General features: G+C 44.4%; 1 protein-coding gene across 6 annotated transcripts in view; it reads left to right on the top strand.

Moving 5' to 3' along the window:
* ALG1 (ALG1 chitobiosyldiphosphodolichol beta-mannosyltransferase) overlaps positions 1-20,687 on the top strand; it is a 128,933-nt gene that overhangs the window by 102,482 nt on the left and 5,764 nt on the right. For all 6 annotated transcript variants that reach the window (XM_073633011.1, XM_073633012.1, XM_073633014.1 and 3 more), the window contains 3 exons: positions 5,938-6,048; positions 10,904-11,018; positions 13,057-13,132. In XM_073633011.1, the coding sequence (XP_073489112.1) occupies positions 5,938-6,048; positions 10,904-11,018; positions 13,057-13,132 (302 nt within the window). The remainder of the gene's footprint in view (positions 1-5,937; positions 6,049-10,903; positions 11,019-13,056; positions 13,133-20,687) is intronic.

Here is a 20,687-nt window from a genome sequence, read left to right as displayed (position 1 = left end):
CGGCCCTGGTGCCTCCTCTGGGTATGGTCGATTAACTCTCAACAGAACCCCTTATATTGGCTGGGGCAGGGTTAGAGACAGCTGCATGGTCCCCACGCCTCACCTCGCCAACAGGTGAGGATGTGGTGGAAACGATAGCTGCCTCCTTGCCCTCCTCCTGCCATTTATATACCAAATTATCTCTGTAGTCTTCTAGATCTCTCTGATATTTCCTAATCTATTTTGTTTAATTTCTTTATCAGTTTTTTTTTTTTTTTTAATAAACTTCTGGATTTGGGTGGATTTAGCCTTATACTCAGGGAAATCTTTAAAGGGCCAGTTCACACCATAGAAATGTAGTCCAGATAAGTTCCAGATGCTTTTCTGCATGCACGTTTTTGTTTTGTCCTGGTGCGTTTTTGATACAGTCCTGTGCATTTTTTACCGCTCCTTTTTTTTTTCCTTATCTTAAATAAGGACGTGTGTTCCAGTGCTTTTTTTATGCATTTTACAGTGTTAAAGTCCAGTGCAGGAAAAATGCAGCATGTTCTACTTTTTTTTCTGGAACTGGAATGCACTGGAACTGCAAGCACTGGTGTAAACTATGCCATTGAACACCATATAATCTACTTTCCATGCATTTTTGATGCAGAAGGAAAACGCACTGGACTGCATGTGGTGTGAACTGGCATTAAAAGGACTCAAACATTCTTTTAATTCCATAATTTTACTTTCTAGCTTTAACAATTTCAACTTTCTTCTTGATATAATTAAGTCTAATAATTTTTGTTCACTTAAATTAAAAAAGCCATACCATTAATTTTCTAGATCCTGGTCTAATAGCCCATCGTTCGGACCTAGGTCCCGTCGTAGGCGTCCGGGAGTCATTTTGTTTTTCCATATTGTTCTAATGTGGCCATGTCCCACCCTGTGCGTGTTTTCTTTTCAAATGTGTTTTTTTAACAATTGTGATATAAATCTTTGTGTGTAGAACTTCAGGACGTGAAAAATAGTGAAAAAAAGGAATATAAAGAAGAAACCTTCAACCTGCGCACCCTGGATCAACCCAAGAAAAATTCTATTAAATAATGAAAGGTGTAATAATAAACATAGAGCAGCTCGTAGTGAGGCTCGAACAGCCTAAATCATAAAAGGAAAATAGTAGTTTTCATATCACGCTCTCAACTAAACACATTTTAGTATAAACCATACATTGAACAAGATGGAACATATAGCACCTGTATTTTTCAGCTAAACAGTGTTTTTTTTATTCCTTTGATAATACCACGAAAGATTCACTAGAGGGCGCAACAACATCAATTTATAGGTGGTACCTAGCTCCTACCTCCAGAGGGGGATAGTCCAAACAGTTTTTTATTATTAAAATGTAATGTTCTAAGTTTTCAATATAAATATATATATTATAGTCAGTAATAAAGTATTGTTATAGCAGTTTTTGGATCGGTCTTTAAACCGTTAATAAGGATTGAAGTATATGGCGGATGTATATAAAGGAGGAAGTCACGGGTCCGATCACCTGGCCCCTGATGATGTTAGATGTTGATGACGAAACACGTCGGATCGGGTAGTACGCGCCACGTCACTTCCGCATTCCCTTGGAACACAGATGGAACAAGATTTGCGCCCCTGCTTGTTTTTAATGAGTTCTTCTTGATCGGCAACATTGTAAGTGCATTTTTTAGTCGCGATGCAATACATTTTACAAACTGCACTAAGAGAAACTTTTTTTTTTTTTCTTCCTGACATATGTGATGTACCATAACCTTGCCCGGTGGGTGTGCATCTTTATGGGCTGGTTTTCCTTTCCCTTGAAAATACATCGCTGCTTTACATGTTGTTTATTTCTACCTGTGATGGGTGTCATGTACGTTTGGTGAGTAGGATATTTGCCTAGGGGCCTGTGGAAGAAGGCACTTTGATTTCACATCTTATTGTATGAACTTTTGACCACTTCAGCCCCGGAAGGATTTTCCCCCTTAATGACAAGGCCATGTTTTTCTATATGGCACTGCGTTGTTTTAACTGAAAATTGTGCGGTCATGTGACGCTGTACCCAAACAAAATTGACACCCTTTTTTACCCACAAATAGAGCTTTCTTTTGGTGGTATTTGATCACCTCTGTGAATTCTATTTTTTGTACTATAAACAAAAAAAGACCGACAATTTAACCACTTAAGGACCAAGCCTCTTTCTGAGATTTGTTGTTTACAAGTTAAAAACAGGTTTTTTTGCTAGAAAATTACTTAGAACCCTCAAACATTATACATTTTTCTTTTTTCTAACACCCTAGAGAATAAAATGGTCGTTGCAATACTTTCTGTTACACCGTATTTGTGCAGCGGTCTTACAAGTACACTTTTTTTGGAATATACACTTTTTTGAATTAACCGCTTCAGATCCGGGCCATTGCCAAATGACGGCAACAGCGCGGATCTAAATTGCCGGGACTACATCTATTGACGTTGTCCCGTGCACGAGCGGCCTGCGCGCCCCCTGCAGGGTGCGCGTGGCGCGCTCGTTGATCAGCGAGTCTATGAGACTCGCCTGATCACAGATCAGAGTAAGGGGTTGGTCCCGATCCCTTACCACATGATCAGCTGTCAGCCAATGACAGCTGATCATGTGATGTAAACAGAGCCGGTAATCGGCTATTTTTCCTCCTCGCGCTGACAGCGTGAGGAGGAAAAAAAAAACCCGATCACCGGCGGCCGTGATCGGGACATCAGTCCCGATCGCGGCGATCTTCTGACACAAAGCAATAGGCAGCAGTGCTGCCTACCAGTGCCCACCAGCGTCACCCATCAGTGCCCACAGTGCCATCAATCAGCACCACCCATCAGTGCCCACAGTGCCACCCATCAGTGCCACAGTGCCACCCATCAGCACCCACATCAGTGCCACCCATCAGCACCCACATCAGTGCAACCTATCAGTGCCCATCAGTGTCACCTACCAGTGCCCATTAGTGCCGCCCATCAGTGCCACCCATCAGTGCCGCCTTATCTGTGCCCATCAGTACCGCCTTATCTGTCCCCATGAGTGCCGCCTTAACAGTGCCTATCAGTGCTGCCTTAACTGTGCCGGTCAGTGCCGCCTTATCTGTGCCTATCCGTGCCCATCAGTGCAGCCTATCAGTGCCCACCAGTGCCGCCTCATTAGCGCATATCAATGAAGGAGAAAAATTACCGGTTTGCAAAATTTTATAACAAACTATTAAACATGATTTTTTTTTTTTTTTCAAAAATTTTCATCTTTTTTTGTTTAGCAAAAAATAAAAACCCCAGCTGTGATTAAATACCACCAAAAGAAAGCTCTATTTGTGGGAAAAAAATGATAAAAATTTCATTTGGGTACAGTGTTGTATGACCGCGCAATTGTCATTCAAAGTGCGACAGCGCTGAAAGCTCAAAATTGTTCTGGGCAGGAGGGGGGTTTAAGTGCCCAGTAAGCAAGTGGTTAAAAAATAAGACAACAGTAAAGTTTGCCCAATTTTTTTTATATTGTGAAAGATAATGTTACGCCAAGTAAATTGTTACCCATCATGTCACGCTTCAAAATTGCGCCCGCTCGTGGAATGGGGACAAACTTTTTCCCTTAATCTCCATAGGCGACATTTAAAAAATTCTACAGGTTGCATGTTTTGCATTATAGAGGAGGTCTAGGGCTAGAATTATTGCTTGTACCGATCGTGGCGATACCTCGCATGTGTGGTTTGAACACCGTTTTCATATGTGGGCGCTAGTCACATATGCGTTCGCTTCTGCACACGAGCTCGTCGGGACGGAACGCGTTTAAATTTTTTTTACACTGTTTAAAACACACAAAAAAAATGGTGTCACTTTTATTCCTATTACAAGGAATGTAAACATCCCTTGTAATAGAGAAAAAAGCATGGCAGGACCCCTTAAAAACATGAGATCTGGGGTCAAAAAAGACCTCAGATCTCATATTTACATTAAAATGCAATAAAAAAAAAAAAAAAAAAAATTTAAATTGTCATTTAACCACATGCCGACCAGGCCATAGCCGAAAGATGGCTACAGCGCGGTCGGCTCATTCTGAGTGGACGTCCTCACAGAATCACGCTCCCGCGCGCACCCGGGAACATCCGTGACGGCCGGGTCTGGGGGACCCGGCGCATCACGGGAAATGGCCGCTGATAGCGGCTGTTTACCACGTGATCGCTCTGTCAAATGACGGAGCATCACTAGTAAACAAACCGGCGTCATGTCATGACGCCGGTTTCTCCCTCCCCTCTCTGTACTGATCGGTACAGTGCGAGAGGAGAGAGGGAGAGATCATTTGCAGCTCTGTGGGCACTACAGATCCAGCCCACAGCGCTGCTCAGTGCCCATACTCTGCAATACTCTGCCAATACTCGCCAATAAATTTTAACAGAAACAAATAATTTTTTTTTTTTTTTTTTTTTACCGAATTTTTTCAGTCTTTTTTGATTTATAGCGCAAAAAATAAAAAACCCAGTGGTGATTAAATACCACCAAAAGAAATCTCTACTTGTGTGAAAAAAAGGACAAACATTTCAAATGGGTACAGTGTTACATGACTGAGTAATTGTCATTCAAAGTGTGAGAGCGCTGAAAATTGGTCTGGTTAGGAAGGGGGTTTAAGTGCCCAGTGGTCAAGTGGTTAAAAAAATGAAAAAAAAAATGGCCCTTTAAGAGCTATGGGCGTAAGCGACGTTTTGACGTTGCTTCCGCCCTGCAGTGATATGGAGACGGGTGGGGGCCATTTTCCCCTCACTCGTCTCCATACCCAGCAAGGGGACGGACGCGATCGCCTCCGCCTGCTGCAGATGGCTCTGATAAGCGGCGGAGGGCACCGGATCACGGCGGGAGGGGGTCCCTCTCTCGCCACTGATAAAGGTGATCTCGCGGCGAATCCGCCGCAGAGACCACATTTTTATCTTAAACCAGGCTGCCCGCTATAAAGGAGGATACCGGAGTTAACAACGATATCCTCCTTCAAATTACCGGCGTAAAACGATGGTGGGTGGTCCGGAAGTGGTTAAAAAAAATAAATATATTTTTTTACTTTCTGCTATAATACATATCCAAAAAAATATATAAAAAAACAAATGCATTCATTAGTTTAGCCCGATATATATTCTTCTACATATTTTTGGTAAAAAAAAAATTGATTGGTTTGCACAAAACTTATCGCGTCTACAAATTACGGGATAGATTTAGGGACTTTTAATATTTTTTATTGTTTTTACAGGTAATGTCGGCGATCTGCGATTTTTAGCGGGACTTCGACATTGCGACGGACAAATCTGACCCCAAATGACACACTTTGGGGGCCAGTGACATTATTAAATTGATCAGTGTATAAAAATGCACTGATCAATGTAAAAATGACACTGGCAGGGAAGGGGGTTAACACTAGGGGGTGATCAAGGGGTTAAGTTGTTCCCTTGGTGTGTTCTAACTGTAGGGGGGGTGGGCTCACTGGGACATGATGTTCCTGATCACTGGGAGCAGTAGATCTGACATGTCATTAGGCAGAATGGGGAATCGCCTTGTTTACATAGGTAGTTCCCCATTCTGCCTCTATACACAGCGATCGCGGGTCACCGGCGAACATGGAGTTGCAAGACCCGTGGGCATGCTTCCACTATGCTCCTTGCAAGGACCAACGTACAGGTACATTGGTTCATGCAGGAGAGACGACCTGCAACAGTAAATGTACGTGAGCTGGTCGGCAAGTGGTTAAAGATATCTCTTGATTGGAGACATCTGGTGGCGATGTATGGACATTACACATATACTGTATCCAATTTATTTACAATTGTATATGTTTAATACATACAGAAAAAGGACTATTTAGTTGTAATTAGGAAAGCATGAGGTCCTAATACTGCCCCAATTACAGTGTATCCATTCCACAATCATGTTTTCTTTGCTGTTCACCCTCAGGAAAAGGTCCTTTGAAGGAATATTATTGTAAGTTAATAAAAGAGCTGCAGCTTCAGAACATCCAGATATGTACACCATGGTTGGAAGCTGAAGACTATCCTGTTTTACTTGGTAAGACAAGTAGCATTATTGTTTACATTTCTCTTATGACAGGTGTACTGTGAAGGGTTTTATAGACAAACAAATTCTCTGTAGATTGTTGAGACCTAATATAGTATTTATAGTTGTGCATTTAAAGACAATCTTATTAGGGTCGGTTCACACTGGGACGACTTGGGATCCGACTTGTACGCCCTCAAGTCGCCCGAAGTCGCCCCAGAAAGAGATTCACATTTAAGTGAATGGGAGCGTCTTAATATACACTACTGAAGTCGCTCCGACTTCAGAGCGTACTCCCTGTACTACTTTGATCCGACTTTGATCCGACTTCAGCTTATTGACTATCATTGAAGTCGGATCAAAGTCGGATCGCCGTCTCGCATGATCCGACTTCGGCATGCGACTTGTGCTCAGATGATCTTGAGGGGGAACTCCGCGCCAAATTTTAAATAAAAATCCGGCGTGGGTTCCCCCTCCAAGAGCATACCAGGCCCTTGGGTCTGGTATGGACCTTGAGGGGAACCCCCTACGCCGAAAAAACGGCGTGGGGGGGTCCCCCAATCCATACCAGACCCTTATCCGAGCGCGCAGCCCGGCCGGACAGGAATGGGGGTGGGGGACGAGCGAGCGCCCCCCCCCATCCTGAACCGTACCAGGCCGCATGCCCTCAACATGGGGGGGTTGGTGCCTTGGGGGAGGGGGGCGCGCTGCGGCCCCCCCACCCCAAAGCACCTTGTCCCCATGTTGATGAGGACAAGGGCCTCTTCCCGACAACCCTGGCCGTTGGTTGTCGGGGTCTGTGGGCTTATCGGAATCCGGGAGCCCCCTTTTAATAAGAGGGCCCCCAGATCCCGGCCCCCCACCCTATGTGAATGAGTATGGGGTACATCGAACCCCTACCCATTCACCTAGGGAAAGTGTCAATTTAAAAAAAAAACACTACACAGATTTTTAAAGTAATTTATTAGACAGCTCCGGGGGTCTTCTTCCGACTTCGGGGGTCTCTCCGGTTCTTCTCCGCGCTCTCCGGGTCTTCTGCCGGGCTCCTCCGCTATTTTCTGCTCTTTTGCCACTCTTTTGCTATAGCGGAGGAGCCCGGTCTGCTGCCTTCTTCTCTTCGGGGGTCTCTCCGGTTCTTCTCCGCGCTCTCCGGATCTTCTGCCGGGCTCCTCCGCTATTTTCTGCTCTTTTGCCGCTCTTTTGCTATAGCGAAGGAGCCCGGTCTTCAATCTTCTGCCTTCTGCCCTCTTCTCCTGATGTTGACACGACGCTCTCTGGGGCTGGAATGCACTCTGAGCGCTCCGCTCTGACTTATATAGGTGGTGACCACGCCCCCTTATGCCGTCACAGTCCCTGGGCATGCTGGGACTGTGACGTTTTAGGGGGCGTGGTCATCACCCAATGACCACACCCCCTTATGCAGTCATAGTCCCAGCATGCCCAGGGACTGTGATGGCATAAGGGGGCGGGGTCACCGCCTATATAAGTCAGAGCAGAGCGCACAGAGAGCATTCTAGCCGGAGAGAGCGTCGTGTCAACATCAGAAGAGGGCAGAAGACGGAAGACCGGGCTCCTCCGCTTTAGCAAAAGAGCGGCAGAAGAGAGCGGAGGAGCCCGGAGGAAGATCCGGAGAGCGTGGAGAAGAACCGGAGAGACCCCCGAAGTCGGAAGAAGACCCCAGGAGCTGTCTAATAAAATACTTTAAAAATCTATGTAGTGTTTTTTTTTAAATTGACACTTTTTCCCTAGGTGAATGGGTAGGGGTACGATGTACCCCATACTCATTCACATAGGGTGGGGGGCCGGGATCTGGGGGCCCCCTTATTAAAGGGGGCTCCCGGATTCCGATAAGCCCTCTGCCCGCAGACCCCGACAACCAACGGCCAGGGTTGTCGGGAAGAGGCCCTTGTCCTCATCAACATGGGGACAAGGTGCTTTGGGGGGGGGGGGCCGCAACGTGCCCCCTCCCCCAAGGCACCAACCCCCCATGTTGAGGGCATGCGGCCTGGTACGGTTCAGGAGGGGGGGGGGGGGGGCGCTCGCCCATCCCCACTCCCATTCCTGTCCGGCCGGGCTGCGTGCTCGGATAAGGGTCTGGTATGGATTGGGGGGGACCCCCCACGCCGTTTTTTTCGGCGTAGGGGGTTTCCCTCAAGGTCCATACCAGACCCAAGGGCCTGGTATGCTCCTGGAGGGGGAACCCATGCCGGTTTTTTATTTAAAATTTGGCGTAGAGTTCCCCCTAAAGATTCATACCAAACACAGTGGCGGGGATCCAAGTCGGATCCCCGTTCATTGAAAGTCGGACACATGTCGCAGGGCAAAGTCGGATCCACAAGTCGTGTTGAAGTCGCGTTGCAAAGTCGCGTTGAAGTCGTGTTGCCCCTGTGTGAATCGAGCCTAAGTGTAGTTAAACAGATCAAAGCAATCTACCACCATATAAGTATATAAACCACTGGTAGTAGGTTGATTTAATCTGCACAGTTTTGTTATTTTGTGGAAGTGGTTAAAATTGCTGGAAAAAACGCATGTGTGGCCAGCAATACAGTGACCAAGATTTGTCCCCATATGAATATATCAGTTTGTAGAACCGAACAGTTGTACTATATGCATTTTTCCTACTTTCTTGGCACTCCTGCCCCTTTTAACTGGCATAACCATTATATATTATCCCCAAAAAAGAAAATATAATCACTTTGAATATTAACTGTTACCCATTGCTGTGCAATGTGGCATATGCTGTGTGTCACTGACTGCCATGCCATTAGCTGCTCGCTTGTTCTTGGTCAGTTACTCTGAAATTTGTGAAGTAAAAGAATCAGTGTGACTGCAAGGCAAACTAGCTATTTTTTCTCAATAAAATTAAAAAAGTGCTGACATGAAAAAATTCTTTAGGTGTCACTAGTTTTAATACAATGCCCCATAGTAAAAGATGACCTTGCAATTAAAAAAAAATAAATAAATACTGAGATGATATCATTCATATGCATGATTAACACTTTCAATGCCAACTGCCATGGGTCTGTTATAGGGGCGGTGGAAGGATGAAAACAATTTGCCAGTTTGGTATTGTCCATGCTCTGTTTCGCTGTAGCAGTGAGCTTTTCTACATGTATGTGGGTGGATGTTCAGGCCTCCTGATCCCCCTCGTTTCATCTTGGACCTTTGTGAGCTTGAGACTGCTGTGGAGGTATCCAAGATGCTCAAATTTTTTTAAAGGAATTTGGGAACCTCAGTTTCTGACCTGCTACTGAGAATGAACCTTGATGTGCTAAACTCTGAGCACAGATGGCGAGTGTACAAACCACTTTTGGTCCTTGATCTGCTTGAACTGGATGGAGGTCTGACATCATTGTGTTTATTTACCAAGACCCCTTTCACACTGATGCATTTTAGCGCTAGAAACAGCCTCTGAAAAGCGCTTGAAATGAATAGGCAGTGCTTCCAAAGCGCCTTAAAAGCATTTTGAAAGCGACACAAAGCGGGTCTTTTTTTCCTTTTATTTTTTTAAGGTCACATTGTCACGTGACCTTAAAAAAAAAAAAAAAAAAAAGCCCCGCTATTGCCCGGAAAGTGCCACAAGAGCACCGCTAAAATGCCACTAAAGCACTGCAAGAACTGCCGATGCTTTAGCACTGTTTTAGTGGTGCTTCAGGGCCGGTTCACACAGGGGCGACTTGTCAGGCGACCTAGTCGCCTGACAAGTCGCCTCCCGTTCTGTGCTACGGAACCGTTCTAATAGGAGCGACGCAAGTCTCTCCGACTTAGAAAAAGGTTCCTGTACTACTTTGGGGGCGACTTGCATAGACTTCTATGCAGAAGTCGTTTTGCAAGTCGCCTCGGAAGTCGTTTGCAGGTCGCCTCACTGAGGCGACCTGCAAGTCGTGCCGCCCCTGTGTGAATCGGGGCTCAGTGTGAAAGGGGTCTAAAACTGGAGAGTGCAAAATCTGATGCAGCTGTGCATGGTAGCCAATTAGCTTCTAACTTCAGTTTGTTTAATTAAGCTTTGACAAAAATACCTGGATTCTGATTGGTTTCTATGTGGAGCTGCACCAGATTTTGCACTCTCCAGTTTTAGTAAATCAACCCCTAATAGACCCGTCCTGTCAGTACTATCGTATTGTGGGCTTACCAGCCCCCTGGTTGTAATGCATTGTACCATGTCTATTTCTCTGGTTATTATATACAGGATTTTTTTTTTTTCAAGAAATAAATTATTGGTGGCCCACCTACAGTAAGTCTTAGCCCTGGTTCACACTGCAACGATTTGGCATGCGATTTGACATGTCAAATCGCATGCTAAATCAGCGGCTATTGCTGGCAATGGCGCCGTCCGTACTACTTTTGGCGTCTTCGGGGTGCGATTTCAATAGACATCTGTGCATGAACCCACACAGATGTCTCTGAAATCGCCTCTAAAGTCGGGACTGACATGCGGGAATGAAATTGTGCGAGCTCAGCTGAACGATTTCCTCCCTCTGTCAGTGTGAACCTAGGCTTATAATGACAAAAGTGTGTAAATCATTTTGGTATGCAAAGTGGTTAAATTGTTATTGTTGACTAAACCTCATGTATACCAAATCCTCAAAATTTGGTCTGTCATGAAAGCTTTAATTAACCCATGACGTTTGAAAAAAAGAAATGTGACTAAAATGCATGACAACAAGATGCACATTAATTTGTTCTGCTGTGAACCAGCTTTGTTTCACATTTGTAAAAAAGACAGGTCAGAGCATTACTGTTTGGTGGATTGAAATTTATGCTTGATGTTAACTTTACAACAAATTACAAGGAATGTTGCATTATCTATTATTGAAAAATTATTGTTAAAAACAAATTTTCTTATTTACTTTCTTTACCGCTGTAGGATCGGCTGACCTAGGAGTCTGTCTCCACAATTCTTCCAGTGGTTTGGACCTTCCTATGAAAGTTGTTGATATGTTTGGCTGTTGCCTTCCTGTGTGCGCAGTGAATTTTAAATGGTAATAAATGCTGAAATTGTTTGCAGTGTAATATAGGCAACTCCATTAACGCTCTCGTAGTTCATTAATCTTCCTGCTCTCCCGTAACTGCCTGCCCATATTGGAGGTACCAGCAGACAGCAAGTTTTCAGGAGCCTGACATTGCACCCGTGACCTGCTGACCTTCAAAAAGTGAACTTATCCTTTAATATACAACTACTAGTAGATCATACGTTGGAAATAAAACATAAAGCAGAGTTAAAGGTACAAGGCAAAGAGAAGGAGCTTTATTGCAGAACAGACATGCTATGTCTTTTCTGCTCTTAAATAAACTTGACTGCCTGCAGTCTTCTTTAGCATGTACACAGAGCTAGGCATGCACAGTGCCTTGGTGTTTGGATGACTTAACTTCTATGGCACCTGGAAAAAGCTGGGGAGAATATGCAGATATCAGACAATTGCTATTGAGGTGAGTATTTGGTGTTTGTAGACCTACCTATGCCCTGTACACACGACCAGTTTTGCAGTTGTAATAAACTCTGAAGGTTTTTCCGATGGAATTCTGCTCAAGCTGTCTTGCATACACACGGTCACACCAAATTCCGACCGTCCAGAAGGCGGTGACATACTACGGACTAGAAAACGGAAGTTCAATAGCCAGTAGCCAATAGCTTCCGTCTCGTACTTGCTTCAGAGCATGCGTCGTTTTTTGGTGTGTTGGAACAGCATACAGACTATCGGTTTTTCCGATAGTAATTTGTTCCATCGGAAAAATATAGAACATGTTCTCTATCTAAGTCCGTCTGAATTTTCGACGGAAAAAGTCAGATGGGGCATACACACAGTTGGAATATACAATGATAAGCTCCCATCGGACTCTTTCTGTCAGAAATTCCGCTCGTGTGTACACAGCATAAGTTCTGCTTTAATTCTGTGACACTCAGGCTAAAAAGGAAAAAGAAAAAAATATCAACCAACATAAATTGCTATAATTATATGTTGGCAAAGGTAACCATATACTTAAAGCTGGAACTAAACCAATCAATTTAACCATTTTTAAAACTGATACAGTAACTGTCACAGTTGCTTGTGCTCTCAGCTGAACGGTCAAGCTATCAAATGGCTGGTGCCATTATTGATCACATGTGCAACACCATGGCAACTGCAGATCAAACTGAGGTCAAGATGGCAGCTTCCTTGGCTGTAAAGGATAGGGGCTTAGCTCCACTTTTAATATAGATCACCTAGCACAAAGCTATAAATGTGTGATGTAATCAGGTCCAAGGGAAGAGGAGTAGGAGCGCCAAGAATATCTGATTAACAATGCAAAGCAGAGCGAAAGGTTCCGTAGTGTAGTAGTTTATCTTTATAGATGGAAAAAAGGTGCTTAAATACATTCAAACTCAATTCCTGAAGATGGCTTTGTACAATAAGAAAATCCTGCCAAAGAAACAGTCCCTCTGGGCGATAGAAAGACTGCCCTTGCCACAGGCAGTTGATTGCCAGCTGCCTTCAGCAAAAGATATTTAATTATTTCCACAACATTAAAGGAGAAGTCCAGTCAAAGCTCATTTGGCTGGGCTTCTCCTATGGATCACAGGTGTGCAATTCGTTTTGCACTCTGTACTCTGCTGATGTCACTTATATCAGTCCAGGCACCGCGTTATTGTGACAATAAATTCTGGATCTCCCCGGTGCCTGGACTGACACCCAACTCAGCCTCTCATCGAGCCACTGAGAGCCTGAGGCGGTCCCCTCTGCCCCCTCCACAGCTCAGCGCTCCAATAAGCGCAGAGGGAGAAGAGAGCTGTGACTGACAGTCTACAGCTCTCTGCTCACGGAGCTGTGAAAACCAAGTGATCGGCGGTGTTTGATCGCTCGGTTTTCAGTGCAGAGGCGCCAGGGGACAGATGCAGCATCGGACCCATGCTACATCCACCTAGGTAAGTATGATGATGAGGGGAAAAAAACAAATACCCATACTTCTCTTTTAACAGTTTATCAATAAAGTATTCAAAATGCTGCAAAGTAAGCAACTTATTATCATTTGTATTCTCAGTTTACACGAACTAGTGAAACATAAAGAAAATGGACTGATTTTTGAAGATTCTAAAGAACTTGCTAAACAGCTAAAGGTAAAAAAAACACACATTTTAAGTTTGACCTAAATATGTGCAACAATTGTAATCGTTATGTCATACCTATATTTCTATATCTAGGGGTAGTTTGTCCTGTTTTAGGACAAAAATGCTATTATACTATTATCTTCTTTGACCTGTTTATGAACTAACTTCATATGGAATTTACAATCAACGGTGCCTCTGATGTGAAAATTATGATGGTTTTACAGTAAGACTTGCTTCAGATAAAAAAAGAACAGTGGGTTTCCTCATTGCTAAATAGGAACATTAGCAGACACTTCTGAATCCCAAAATATATCACATACTTTGACACACACACACACACACACACACACACACACACACACTACTGGGCAAAAGTTTTAGGCAGGTATGAAGAAATGCTGTAAAGTAAGAATTGCAAAAATATACATGTTAGTTGATTATTTTAATCAATTTTCAAAATGCAAAGTGAGCGAACAGAAGAAAAATCGAAATCAAATCCATATTTGGTGAGACTACCCTTTTGGTTCAAACCAGCAACAATTCTTAAGCCTCGCACACACTATCCGATTGTTGGCAGGGGATTGTGTGATGACAGACTGCTGGCCTAAAATCCGACCGTTAGTACGCTCCTTCAGACAATTGTTGTCCAACTTTCGTCCAACAAATGTTGGATGGCAAGCTAGTAAATTTTCAGCTGGCAATGGTCTGTTGTCAGATTTTCGTATCCTCTGTACACAAGTCTGTCACACAAAAGTCCAAAGTACAAACACGCATGCTCAGAATCAATGCTCACCAAACACGACATTAGCAGAAGGTGTCCAGAGGGTGGCGCTTAAGAGCTGAAATTCCACGAAGTCCGTCACTACTTTCGTGTTTGTTGGCCAACAATTGTGTGTCATTAGTATGCAAGACAAGTTCCTCGCACACGCCCTTCGGAAAAAAGTCTGACGCTCTGTTGGCCAGCAATCCGATAGTGTGCACAAGGCTTTAGAGTCAGGTGTATGATTAACCAATTCTACCAAGCAGGTGCTAATGATCATTAATTTCATATGTAGGTTGAAGCACCATCATTAATAGAAACAGCTGTGTAGGAGGCTTAAAACTGGGTGAGGAAAAGCCAAACTCTGCTACTAAGGTGAGGTTGTGGAAGACCGTTTTGTGTTACAGATCATACACCATGGCAAAACTGAGCACAGCAACAAGACACAAGGTAGTTATTGCATCAGCAAGATCTCTCCCAGGCAAAGATTTTAAAGCATACCGGGGTTTCAAGATGTGGTGTTCAAGCTCTTTTGAAGCACAAAGAAATGAGCATCGGTGAGGACCACAGATGCAGGAAACTTAATGCAGCAGATGAAAGACACATTATGCTTACTTACCTTGAACATCAGAAGATGTACAGCAGTGCCATCAGCACAGAACTGACAGAGACCAGTGGGAGCCAGGTACACTCATCTTCTGTCCAGAGAAGTCTGGCCAGAAGTGGTCTTCATGGAAGAATTGTGGCCAAAAAGCCATATCTCCGACGTGGAAACAAGGCTAAACAACTCAACAATGCACAGAAACATAGGAACTGGAGTGCAGAATATGGCAGCAGATTCTCTGGACTGAAGAGTCAAAATGTGAAATATTCGGCTGTAGCAGGAGGCAGTTTGTCCTCTGAAGGGCTGGAGAGCGGTACAATAATGAGTGTCTGCAAGCAACAGTGAAGCATGGTGGAGGATGAAGAGACAGAAGGATTTGAGGCAGCCTACATCCACAGAAGATCTGTGGTTAGTTCTTCAAGCTGTTTGGAACAAACCTACCTGCTGAGTTCCTTGTATGCAAATGTACCTAGAAGAATTGATGCTGTTTGAAGGCACAGGGTGGTCACAACAAATATTGATTTGATTAGATTTCTCTTCTGTTCATTTATTTTCCATTTTGTTAATTGATTAAAAATATTAACCATTATATTTCTGAAAGCATTTCTAATTTACAGCATTTTTTCACACCTACCCATAACTTTTGCACAGTAGTGTATAGGTAATTCATATTTTCAGTTTAGTTGTAGGTTGCATTTTGAGTTTCTGTCATATGTATTTAACAGACACCGGTATATCGATTAAGCTTTTTTACAAGACTCGCAGGTTTGATTATTTTTTTAAAATTCATTCTGAATGCCACTATCATCCTATAATTCAAATTGACCTGTAAAAAGAGTCTAGAAATACTTAACTTTCCGGCAGCCTGTGTTAAACTGTTCCAGTGATGTTGCCCTCTGGCTACTGCAAGTATTGGACACTTAGGATGGGTGAAATATCTGCCCCCCCCCGCTGTACGCTGTGGTACATCCTGCTGGCCCATACATTGTGTAGTACAGTGGTCATCAACCCTGTCCTCAAGGCCCACTAACAGGCCAGGTTTGCAAGATAACTGAAATACATCACAGGTGATATAATTTGCTGCTCAGTGATTGCAGTATTCTAGTCTGTATCTCCCCAAGGTAATACATAAAACCTGGCCTGTTAGTGGGCCCTGGGGACAGGGTTGATGACCACTGGTGTAGTACATCACATGTCCAGATGTATTTAGGCTGGTCATGGTCAGCACCGCACTATGCAAAAGTGTGGGCAGGGCACCCTGGTGATGCCATGTTTCCACAGTATGTTCTCAGTCTTTTGGGCAAAACAACTTAGGACATCTAGTAGCGGACTGGTACTAATGCAAGGCATAGAGCCAGAGAGGAATGTATCCTGCACCAGGTGCAGGACTATTTGAAAAACAAATGCCCTAAGTTGGGCTTTAAATTTATTTTAAATATAACTGAGATAAGTACTTTGATTTGCCTTTCTACCAGATTCCAAAATTCCCAAGTACAGTGGCACTCAGACTATGAGAGGGAAGGCCAGTGGTGTCAGGCAGTCTTTGCATCATTGAAATGCACGTTTAAAATTGGGAACATGTTTACAGGAGGAACATACAGTGTCTTGAAAAAGTATCCATATCCCTTGAAATGTACCACATTTTGTCATGTTACAACCAAAAATGTAAATGTATTTTATTGGGATTTTATGTAATAGACCAACACAAAGTGGCACATAATTGTGAAGTGAAAGGAAAATGATAAATGGTTTTCAATTTTTTTTACAAATAGATATCTGAAAAGTGTGCCGTGCATTTGTATTCAGTCCCCTTTACTCTGATACCCCTATCTAAAATCTAGTGGAACCAGTTGCCTTCAAAATCACCTAATTAATAAATATACTGTAGTCTATGTGTAATTTAGTCTCAGTATAAATACAGCTGTTCTGTGAAGCCCTCAGAGGTTTGTTGGAGAACCTTAGTGAACAAACCGCATCATGAAGGCCAAGGAACACACCAGACAGGTCAGGGATAAAGTTGTGGAGAAGTTTAAAGCAGGGTTAGGTTATAAAAAAAAAATACCCCAAGCTTTGAACATCTCACGGAGCACTGTTTAATCCATCATCCAAAAATAGAAAGAGCGTGGCACGGAAAACCTAGCAAGACATGGCCATCTACCTAAACTGACATGCCAGGCAAGGAGAGCATCAATCAAGAAGCAGCCAAGAGGCCCATGGTAACTCTGGAGGACCTGCAGAGATCCAAAACTCAGGTGGGAGAATCTGTCCACAGGACAACTATTAGTCATGGACTCCACAAATCTGGCCTTTATGGAAGAGTGGCAAGAAGAAAGCCATTGTTGAAAGAAAGCCATAAGAAGTCCCGTTTGCAGTTTGCGAGAAGCCATGTGGGGGACACAGCAAACGTGTAAGAAGGTGCTTTGGTCAGATGAAACCAAAATTTAAACTTTTTGGCCTAAAAGCAAAAACGCTGTCACAACATCATGTTGTGGGGACAGGGAAGCTAGTCAGAGTTGATGGGAAGATGGATGGAGCCAAATATAGGGCAATCTTAGAAGAAAACCTGTTAAAGTCTGCAAAAGACTTGAGACTGGGACAGAGCTTCACCTTCCAGCAGGACAACAACCCTAAACATACAGCCAGAGCTACAATGCAATGGTTTAGATGAAAGCATATTGTTAGAATGGCCCAGTCAAAGTCCAGACCTAAATCCAATTGAGAATCTGTGGCAAGACTTAAAAATTGCTGTTCACAGACGCTCTCCATCCAATCTGACAGCTTGAACTATATTGCAAAGAAGAATGGGCAAAAATGTCTTTCTGTAGATGTGTAAAGCTGGTAGAGACATACCCAAAAAGACTTGCAGCTGTAATTGCAGCAAGAAGTGGTTCTACGAAGTATTGACTCAGGGGCTGAATACAAATGCACGCCACACTTTTCAGATATTTGTTTGTAAAAAAATGTTGAAAACCATTTATCATTTTCCTTCAACTTCACAATTATGTGCCACTTTGGGGATTATTTACTAAAGCTGGAGAGTGTAAAATCTGGTGCAATTCAGCATAGAAACCAATCAGCTTCCAGGTTTTATTGCCAAAGCTTAATTGAACAATCTGTAGTTAGAAGCTGGCTACCACGCACAGCTGCACCAGTTTTAGTAAATCTCCTCCTTTGTGTTAGTCTATCACATAAAATCACGATAAATTACATTGATGTTTTTGGTTGTAACATGACAAAATGTGGAAAAGAGGAGTTAAACAGTGATCTAACCATTGTTGTTTTACTGTGATATCAGGGGTCAGAGGTGTCGCCACTGTTACAGAAATTTTGGAGGTAATCAAGTGTGCAACTTGGCCCATACATAACTGCTATAAAACTCCCAACATAAAGCCGAGGAGAGGGTCATGACCAATGAGGATGGCAAGAATTCAAGCAGAGGACAATAATTCAGGCTGTCATTGTCGGGTACTGCAGGCAGTGCCGGAAAAGATAGCAGATTGTAAGCTAGAGGCATCAGCGCCAGCTGAATTTCCTGTGTATATGGGATCCAAAATGTATTGCAGTGTGGAAGTAACATAGCTCTGTACACACGGCTAGGCCTTGAAAATTCATGGAGCCAGCAGTTTGTAGCAGGAGACAGGGGCGTAACTAGAACCTTCAGGGCCCCGGTGCAAGGAACCATGAAGGGCCCCCTGACCTCTGGGCCCTTTCTAATGATCCTGGTGTCCTTTTCTCCCATTGCGGGCCCTTGATTATGGTCCTGCAGCAGGACCCCTTTCTGGCGTCTTTTACACATTGAACCGATCGGACCACCCATTGTTTTGTATGGGGAGGCGGATGTAAACAGACGTGTCCATTTACACCTGCCTGCATCCGCTCCAATGAAAACAGAATAGCGGTTCGGATGACAGTCAGACCGGTCCATAGAGAACAGCAGTCTGTGTCCACTCTGCACAAGTGGAGCAGACATGGACCTGTCATCCGCCTGCTCGGTGGGGATCAGCGGAAAGATCCCGCACTGAGCAGGTGGATTTGCTTGGCAGAGTCCGCCCATGAGAAAGGGCCCTGAGGTGGAGCTCTGTGGACTGTAATGTAAAGGAAAACTGATGTAAGAGGTGCTCTGGGAATCCTGATGTAAGGGGGATTCTGCTCACCAAAGCCCCCCATGTACATCAGAGTCCCCTTTACATTACAGTCCACAGAGCTCTCCCTTACATAAGTGTGCTCAGAGGCTGGCGAGATAAGAGAGGAAGGGTGGGGGACACTTCCCTTACCATAGATGGAGGCTTGGGCCCTAGATTGGTCAGCAAACAAGATCTACTAGTCTGTGCTATACATACACTAAGGCTACTTTCACACTGAGGCGCTTTACAGGCGATACAGCGCTATAAATAGTGCCTGCATAGCTCCTGTAAAGAGCCTCTCCTGTCTCTCCAGTATGAAAGCCTGAGGGCTTTTACACTGGAGCGGTGCACTTGGAGGACGGTAAAAAAAAAGTCCTGCATCTTTGCAGCACTGTATACACCACTCCTAAATCGCCCCTGCCCATTGAAAACAATGGGGCAGTGCCGCCAAAGCACCGCTGTAGTGGCGCTTTGCGGGTGGGTTCAACCCTTTTTTGGCCGCTAGCGGGGGTTAAAACTGCCCTGCTAGCAGCCGAATAGCGTCACTAAAACGACAGTAAAGTGGCACTAAAAATAGTGCCGCTTTACCGCCGATGCCCGCCCCAGTTTGAAAGTAGCCATAGGCTGGCAGAGCATGCTGGGGCTTGTAGTGCACCACACTAGGGGAACCCCAGTGGGCTGCTGTGTTGGTTGAGGGGCTCTGGAGGGGACAACACAATCAGTCCCATCAATGAATGACCCACCTGTGTGCTGCTTTCTTTTCAGTCACTGAGAAGTTTCATTAAGAAGCAAGGTGACTGGCTGAACTGGAGAGCTGTGGATCCTCTGTGGAGGGTTGCAGCATCCATAGTACAAGCTGGCCTTTCCTCCACTATCTACCTGCAGGCTGCTGGAGCTTGCTAAGCATGGAGCTACCGAGGATTGGAATGTGGGTGGGGCCACGGGGACACACACAAGGGGGGTGGGAGGAGAAGATCCTGCTCTCTGTATCTCTTTCCTCTCCTCACGTGTCCGATGTCCGTGCGGGGTCCGAGCAGTGTGACATAGTGTGTAATAGACACTCTCTGCTCATAACTGCAGCCAGCAGCCCCGAGCCACATCCCGGGCTTTTGGGCCCCCCCCCCCCCCACATGGGCAGAACTCCAGGGCCCAGTCACAAGTGCGACCCTGGAAATTCCGCCACTGGCAGGAGAGATTTTGGTATGCCTCGCTAAACCTTACTGCACTCAGTGGAGTCCCTCTCTGGACTGGACTGCATTTCAGTGAGTCACATGGGCAACACATTCTGACCCTACTGTAAAAGGAAACATTGTTTTGTTACTAAGCTGAATTTTCAGAAAGTTGATATTTGGAGTTATTTTTGCAGCACCTACCTTTTCCAAGCTGAACTAAAATAAAAATGTATCATTGTAGTGGGGCTTCACCCACACTGCAAGGGTTAAATGATTGTTTAGGGCAAAAATAATATATTTTACGTACCTTATCCCTCTGGGTTGTGGGTAAAGCCTTTGTGTTCTCACTTGCAATGCAAGACTGCTGGTCCTACATTGTATGTGATGACGTCAGACTGTCTGAGACTGACTGACATTAAAGTAAGGAAACAAGCTGCAATTGCCTCCCTTCTATACTGCTAGCTAAACAGCTGCCGCAGTAATACTGCGGCAGGTTGGCACGGTTGTGCAAATTGCCGTAGGTATAGGTTGCTCCTTTAAGACTATCTTAAAGCAATGTCCGCCGTGCACCTGCGATTGCTCGGGACAGAGCAGGAGCGTGGATCTGTGTGTGTAAACACACAGATCCACATCCTGTCAGGGGAGTAGGTAAAAAAAATACCCCCAAATAAGGTTGTGGGACTTTAACGGCAACAGCGTAATGTAAAAACAATTTTATTCCATAGAAAAATGTATATATGTATACAAAACATTAGCATAGTAAATAAACATAACACAGTGAACGCAATAAAAGGCTGAAACACAGCTGTACTGATGTGCATTGGATAAAGATGCTTGTAATGTCTTCCACGAAGGCCTACGCGTTTCGGGACTGAAACTGACCATCCCTTCGTCAAGGGCGACT

The sequence above is a fragment of the Aquarana catesbeiana genome, linkage group LG06 (assembly GCF_042186555.1).
Source record: "Aquarana catesbeiana isolate 2022-GZ linkage group LG06, ASM4218655v1, whole genome shotgun sequence".
NCBI classification, from domain to species: domain Eukaryota; kingdom Metazoa; phylum Chordata; class Amphibia; order Anura; family Ranidae; genus Aquarana; species Aquarana catesbeiana.
The sequence above is the reverse complement of the archived record's forward strand: the minus strand, read 5'-3'. Positions and strand labels throughout refer to the sequence as shown.